The sequence below is a fragment of the Lipotes vexillifer genome, unplaced genomic scaffold, assembly GCF_000442215.2.
Source record: "Lipotes vexillifer unplaced genomic scaffold, Lipotes_vexillifer_v1.1 scaffold805, whole genome shotgun sequence".
Taxonomy (NCBI): domain Eukaryota; kingdom Metazoa; phylum Chordata; class Mammalia; order Artiodactyla; family Lipotidae; genus Lipotes; species Lipotes vexillifer.
Genome location: NW_006776681.1, coordinates 292,873 through 300,555, shown reverse-complemented (window position 1 = coordinate 300,555; position 7,683 = coordinate 292,873). Strand labels below are relative to the sequence as shown.

Here is a 7,683-nt window from a genome sequence, read left to right as displayed (position 1 = left end):
AAAAGAGGGAAAGAAAACAGGGCTAAGAGCACATGTCAGCTCAGAAATAAGCGAGGCCAATTCTGCACATGGAAAGACTTTTCATTTCTGCCCCTCTAGATAAAGCAAGCCTACGAAATTTACCATGAATCTAACACCTTCAGCTAAGAATGAATGAAAGGAGGAAGGAAGGAAGGAAACCTCTGAAGCAGCTGAACCTCAGCGTTGACGTTTACGGTCTGACTTTAGGGCTAAAGTCTTTTCATCCAGTTACTCTGGCTTGCTTGTTCCAGGACACCATTCCCTGGTTCCTGCCCAACCCACGGTCCACCTCCATTAACTCAGAATTTCCTGGGTTTGCGGTGACACCAAATGTCACAGCAGAGGGGTTACACCGTGTGGAGGCCGCTTTCAAAGCCTGGTTGCCACCAAACCCCACAAACACCGCTGGCGGCAAGTGCACAGCCCAGAGCCCCGCTCTCCCAGCGGGATCGCGGGGCCCCGGCGCCCTGGGCGCTCCATTTCCTCCGGAGGGCGCCCGGCCGTCCACAGCGGCTCACGCGGTCCCCACGGCCCACTCCCTCGGCCCCTGGAGCCCGCCGGGAACACACACAGCAGAGGGACCACCCCGCGGAACGGGGGCGTGGGGCTGGGACAGGCGGGCGCCGGGGGCCGCGCGGGAGGGCCGGCCGAGTCGGGCGCGGGGTCCGGGAAGGGACGGTCTCGGGGTGTGGGTGGGTGGCCTGCCTCGTCCGGGGCGCAGGGGCGCGGGGGCCCTCCGCCTGCATCGCCGGGGAGGTCCGTTCCGTCGAGCGCGGGGCTGGCGGCGCCCCCGTCCCCAGAGGTACCGGGCCGAGACCCAGAACTGCCCCCTCCCCGCGGCGCGGCGACAAGGGGGAGGGGGCATTGCAGCGGCGGGTATCAAAGGGCTGAAAAGAAACTTGGACTCCCGTCTCCCCAGGTACGTGACACGTCGCAAAGGCGGCCGCCTCTCGCCCTCCCCCCCACCCGCTTTTGTGCTTCCCAACATCCCCACCCCCAAACGTCCCACCGCAGGGGACCGGGCTCCCGGCAGCCAGACGAAACTCAACTCAAATTACGTGCAGCGGAGAGCTGGGGCGGGGGGCGACAAGAGGCGTCGGCGGCCCCAGTCCCGGGGGCTGCGCCGGGTCGCCCTCTCCCGAACCAGGCGAGCGCAGAGGGGCCGGGAGCGCCCCCAGCCTCGGAGACACGGCCGGGAGACCCGGGGCGGGTGGCCGGAGCGGAGGTCCGGACGGAGAAGGGCAGGAGGGACCAGGAACCCCCCTCGGTGCCCCGCGGCGCGGCCGGGGCGCGTGGGCGCCGGGGGTTCCGGGGCCGGGCCGCGCGCCCCACTCACCTTCCTGCCGGCGCCGCCGCCCGCGCCCGCGGCCAGCGCGGAGCCGCCCCCCGAGTACATGTAGTAGGCGATGCCTAGCACCCACAGGAAGGCGAAGCAGAGCAGCATCCGCGAGCGCCGCCGCATCCTCCCGACTCGGCCGCCGGCCGCGGCCGCTGCTCGCGAGTCTGCCTGGGGCCGCGGCGGGCGCGGGCCGGGGAGGAGCGGAGGAAGGGGAAGGGCGCGGCGGCTCCTCCTCCGGCGCGGCTGGCGGCGAGGGCGGTGCGCGCCCGGCGCCCAAGCTCCGCCCCGGCCGGGAGCGCCGCGCCGCGCCCGAGCAGGAAGCGGCGGCCGCGAAGGCAGCGAGGGGGTCAGGGAGCAAAGGGCGACCAATCGGCGGCGGCTGCGGGGGCCCGGCGCGGGCGGAGGAGGGGATTACCGCGTCTCCACCGCGGCGGCGCGCCGGCCCCGCGGGGAGGGCCTCCGCAGGCCGCCGCCCCGCCACCCCCGTGAGTGACAGGTGGCCGCCGGGCGCCCGCGGGGCGCGCGCACCTGTGCGCACACACACGGTCGCCCGCAGCAGGGACCCCCGGTCGCTGCTGCCGCGCGCTGCCCGGCCGGCAGCGCCACTTCCGCGGTCCTTGGTCTTTGGGACCACCCCAGCCCCCTGGCAGGCTCGCTCTTATTGGCCCACCGACCTGAGTTTTTTGGTGCAAATCCACCTCCGGGACCCGACTTGGCGGCTGCTCGCTGCAGTTTTCTTACTAATCTTGCAGCAAAACATCCCTGGTGGGGATGGATCCCCAGGTGTCCATTTTATTTATTTATTTAGGCAGAGGTGGCGGCCTGGAGGTAGAAACCGAGAGGTGATTTTTTAAGGGAGCATGTTTCCAGGGATGAACGGAGTGCTGAATAGCAGGGTTTTCTTTTTTGTTTTTAAGTAAACACGAAATGAGGAAGAAGGAAGGCAATATATATTTGTAAATTGTTTTCTTTGTGACTGGTTGCTGTATTAAAAGAAGAAAGAAGAGGCAGCACACGAAACAGCTTTAAAGATGCAAGAAGACAGACCTGTCTTGTAACAGAATCTGTGTAACCTTGGCGATGCCCTTGTAACAGCAAAGTTTCCAGTGTTCCTAGGAAAGAAAGAAATGTTACTTAGCGCTTGATATTTTAAAAGGGATTCCGGAAGCTGACCAGTCCAGAGGACAAAAGCAGCTGCCTGCATCTGAATCTCTACTCACATCCTCAATAAAACACGAGCACAAACAAACAAGCCTTCAGCTCTACTAGGAGAGCGAATGTCACGAACTGAACTTCAAATTACTTCTTAAGTAGAAGAAAGAAAATACCTCAAATTCCAACAGAGCTCCGTCCACCGTTGCCAAGGACTTAAGTGAAACCCAGGCTTAAATCCTTCTATGAAGAGAAAGTCCAACACCAAGAGCTAAATACTGAACACAGGTTGGGTACTTGAGTGGAAAAGAGAAGAGGTTTGAAAGAGAATGGGACAGGAGGTGGCAGCCTTGAAGAAGTCTTGCTTCTGGGAAAAGTCAGATAAATAGAGAAAGGGCAATGCCCTTCGGAGGTCTTGTGGTGAAGGAAAAGAGAGAATTATAGATCCGCAGAAATAAAAGACAACCAATCCCTCCCTCAGTGTGGTTATCTACTAAAAACTGCACATCAGTATACAGTGAGAAGAGGACATTCTTGAACTATGAACCCTGTGTCAAAATATCTAGTAGCACTAAAACATCAAAATAGCTGCATATAAATCTACTACAAAAAGAAAAAAAAAATACATCTCTTATGATGAGAAGATGAATCATAACATTTCACCTGAGGAATCAATAAAAAGACAAAGCAGAGGAAAATTGTAAGACCTTATGTCAAACTCTCAAGCTGAACAAAGTGTCATATATTTGGATACACCCCCCCCCACACACACACATACACACACACACACACACATACACACACACACACACACAGCTAGAATCAGAAATTCAAAACCTAAGAATATATTAGGCAAAAATTAGGAAAAAATACAGCAGGAGTTGATAAGATTCAGGATAGAAATCGAAAATAAAGACAAAAGTATCCCAGAAACAAAGAAGAATTACAAGACGCCCAAGGGAGAATATATCAAATACAAATATGTAAAAGGACACTGAAGAACGGCAAGAAAATATTCAAGAAATTGAAAATAAGATAAAGAAAGGAGTAAAAAGCTTTCAGAGATAAGTGGTTGAAGTGAAAGCCAGGAAACAAGAACCAAAATACATGTCACTGGAGTCTCTAAAGTAGAAACACCAAACAGTGAAGCAAAATTAATTTTAACACCGTCATCCCAGATGTAACATACAGCACGATGGCAATAGTTACCACTGCTGTATGGTACTTTTGAAGGTTGTTAACAGAGTGTGCCCTAAGAGTTTCTCATTACCGGGAACAGAACATTTTTTCTTTCTTTCCTTTTTTTGTATCTAAATGAGATGATGAATATTAAATGAGTATTGTGATACTCATTTCACAATATATGTTAGTCAAGCCATTATGCTGTGCACAGTGCTATATGTCAATCATATCTCAATAAAACTAGGGGGGGAACTATAATCCCAGAAAATAAGCCAGAAATAAGAGAAAATTTAAATTATATATTGCAAGTACCTTCCATGTACCTTGGAAAACTGAGTGGAATAATCAACTCCAAAATATGTTTTAGTAAAACCATTAGATTTTAAAGGCAAAAAGATCAAATTACTTATAGAAATAAAAATATTGAGGCTGGCAACATACAGAGCAATGCAACAGTGGAGCAGTATTTACAAGACACTAAGGAAAGAAAGTACCAGCCAAGGATTTTTGTGTCCAGCCTTTAAGGATCAAAGCTATAGACAGACAGATGAGGACTGAGTACAAAAATTTAGAGAGCATCCTATGCCTTTCCTGGAGAATGAGCTTCCCCCAAACAAGAGATAACTGAGGAAACCGCCAAATGACGGATGGGAAGACTAGTATATACACATACTTTCTAATCAAATAGAACAGGTGCAACTGAAAAAACCTGAAGGAGAAGGGAGAGAGAAGAGGGGAAACATAATCATGTAACTGACTGTTAAATAGGTAATAGTTGCTAATCAAATGACACCATATAAAATGGACAGACCAGATGTTAAAGGGTTAAGAAAAAAGAAAAGAATTAATGTAAAAATATAAAAACCACTAAAGCCAAACATAAATATTCCAAAATATTGGAAACCCTGTTCCAAAACCCTAAAAGAAAAAAAATTTTTAAATAGCAAAGAATACACACCAAATGGTGAAAGAAACACAATAAGTATACCATAATACATGCAGTAATTAGAACAGAAAATAACAAGACAGAGTGGAGACCAAACCATACCAGTATATGAATTTACAAATGCACTTAATTGGCCTGTTAAAAGAGTTTCAAATTTGCTCGTAAAGGAAAGGCCAACTCTAAAAGAGCAGAAGCTGTGATCCTGGTATCAAACAAAGTAAAACAGGCTAAAGAGCATCCGAGGTGAATAAGGACGATTTATGGCCAAAGCTTCAACTCCATTGTGCATGGCAGTGGGTCTGAAGGCGCTGTGGTTGTAAATCCGAAGTCAGAAGAAAGGCTAGAAGTGACGTGGGGAAGCGTAAGGACAAAGAAACTGCAAGAATAAAGTAGACCTCATGACAGCCACTAAAATCCATGAGGGCAAACTGGAACCTACCTCCAGCATCGATAATGCAAAAACACAAAACAAAACGAACGCCACAATGAGATATCTCCAGTAGTATGGCTATTCTTTTTAAAAAAGCAAAAATGAAAACGAAAAACCAGAATATAACAAATATTGAAAAGGATGCGGGCCTTGGCCCTCTGCTCAAGCCCGCAGGAGCCTGTTCACGTTGATTGACAGAGTCTGGGAATTTAACAATCCGAGCCCATCCGGACGGCCCCGACCCCCAGCTTTCTGTCCTTTGAAAACACGAAGAATAATGTCCCTACATCAATTTTTGCTAGAGCCAATCACCTGTCATGCCTGGAACAGGGATCGTACCCATTGCCCTTAGCCGCAATAACCACGAAGTCCACATCTATGAGAAGTTCGGGAGCCAGCGGGTGAAAGCTCATGAACTCAAGGAGCACAGCGGACACATCACAGGTATCGACTGGGCTCCCAAGAGTGACCGCGTCGTCACTTGTGGGGCTGACCGCAATGCCTACGTCTGGGATCAGAAGGATGGTGTCTGGAAGCCAAACCCTGGTGATTCTGAGAATTAACTGTGCAGCCACTTTTGTCAAGTGGTCCCCGCCAGAGAACAAATTTGCTGTGGGCAGCGAAGCACGACTCATTTCTGTTTGTTACTTCAAGTCCGAAAATGATGTAAGCAAGCACATTAAAAAACCCATTCGCTCCACAGTCCTCAGCTTGGATTGGCATCCCAACAATGTCTTGCTGGCAGCAGGATCCTGTGATTTCAAATGCAGAGTGTTTTCTGCCTACATTAAAGAAGTGGATGAGAAGCCAGCCAGTATGCCCTGGGCCAGCAAGATGACTTTTGGTCGTCTGATGTCAGAGTTTGGTGGCAGTGACACTGGCGGCTGGGTGCGCAAGGTCAGCTTCTCCGCCAGCGGGAGCCGCCTGGCCTGGGTCAGCCACGACGGCACCGTGTCCGTTGCCGATGCCTCAAAAAGCATGCAGATCTCAACTCTGAAGACAGAGTTCCTGCCCCTCCTAAATGTGTCCTTCATCTCGGAGAACAGCGTCCTGGCTGCTGGCCATGACTGCTGCCCCATGCTCTTTAACTACAGCGACCGCGGCTGCTTGACCTTTGTCTCCAAGCTAGACATCCCGAAACAGAGCATCCAGAGCAACATGTCAGCCAGGGAGCGCTTCCGCAACATGGGCAAGCGGGCCACGACCGAGGACCGCAAGCCGGCCCTGGAGATGCTGCACCAGAACAGTATCACTCAAGTGTCTATTTATGAGGTAGACAAGCAAGATTGTCGCAAATTTTGCACTACTGGCATCGATGGAGCCATGACCATTTGGGACTTCAAGACCTTAGAGTCTTCTATCCAGGGCCTTCGGATAATGTGCAGCTGAGCGAGCCTCCCAGATCCAGCATGAGGACGGACAGGCTGCGCCGGGCAGCTCCGCCATTCGCATCACGGGGAGGAGGGCCGGCCGCCAGGAAACACTGCAGACACATATGGCGCAAACCTAGTTCTGTGTTTTGTTTGAGGATAATTGGTCAAAGCATCGGTTTTTTAAAAGCAGCGGTGATTTGGGTTTTATTTTTTGTTTTTTTGTTTTGCTATTTCATTCCATTCTTGACCAAAGCTTCTCTTTAAGTAGTTTATTATGGAAAATTGTTACACTAGCTTAAAGGAAGGGGTGGGGGAAGTATGTAAATTGTCTGCCTGCGAAAAAATTAAATAAAAATACTGAATGTGGAAAAAAAAAGAGGAAAAGGATGTGGAGCAATTGGAACCCTTGTGTGTTGCTGGTGGGAAGGCGAATGGTACAGCTGCTGTGGAAAACACTTTGGCTGTCCCTTAAAAACTTAAACCTAGAATTACCATATGATTCAGCAATTCCACTTCTGGGTACATACCTAAAAGAAGTGAGAGCAAGGACTCGAACATGTGCTCCCATGTTCACGGCACCGTTATTCACAAGGGCCAAAACATTGCAAGCAGCCCGGTGTCCATCAACAAATGAATGGATCAGTGAAATGTGACATACAATGGAATATTATTCAGCTTTAAAAAGAAAGGAAATTCAAAAAGAACATGGTTCTGATGCACCTAGGGGCAGGACAGGAGTACAGACGTAGACATAGAGAATGAACTTGAGGACAAGGGGAGGGGGAAGGGTAAGCTGGGACAAAGTGAGACAGTAGCATGGACATATATACACTACCAAATGTAAAACAGATAGCTAGTGGGAAGCAGCCGCATAGCACAGGGAGATCAGCCCGGTGCTTTGTGACCACCCAGAGGGCTGGGATAGGGAGGGTGGGAGGGAGACGCAAGAGGGAGGGGATATGGGGATACATGTATGCATATGGCTGATTCACTTTGTTGTACAGCAGAAACTAACACAACATTGTAAAGCAATTATACTCCAATAAAGATGTTAAAAAAAAAAAGTAATGCATGCCATTAGAAGAGCTCAATGGCCACACACCCCTTTAGAAGACAAGTTGCCTTGTTTAAAATGCTCTGATTTTTTATTAACAGCTTCATTGAGTTATAATTGATTTATTTTAAGTGTAAGGTTCAGTGATTTTTATTACATTAACAGGATTGTGCAAGCATCACCAAA

The 7,683-nt window shown here is 50.0% G+C and overlaps 1 protein-coding gene and 1 pseudogene across 1 annotated transcript in view; one reads left to right on the top strand and one right to left on the bottom strand.

The window, feature by feature from the left end:
- The window catches only part of GALNT2 (polypeptide N-acetylgalactosaminyltransferase 2), a 185,643-nt gene extending 184,093 nt beyond the window's left edge, over positions 1 to 1,550 (bottom strand). The window contains exon 1 of the mRNA XM_007450597.1: positions 1,358 to 1,550. Coding sequence (XP_007450659.1) covers positions 1,358 to 1,483 — 126 coding nt within the window. The 5' untranslated portion in view covers positions 1,484 to 1,550. The remainder of the gene's footprint in view (positions 1 to 1,357) is intronic.
- A 3,837-nt stretch (positions 1,551 to 5,387) lies between these two features.
- On the top strand, positions 5,388 to 6,459 carry LOC103079278 (actin-related protein 2/3 complex subunit 1A pseudogene; annotated as a pseudogene).
- The last annotated feature ends 1,224 nt before the right edge of the window (positions 6,460 to 7,683 follow it).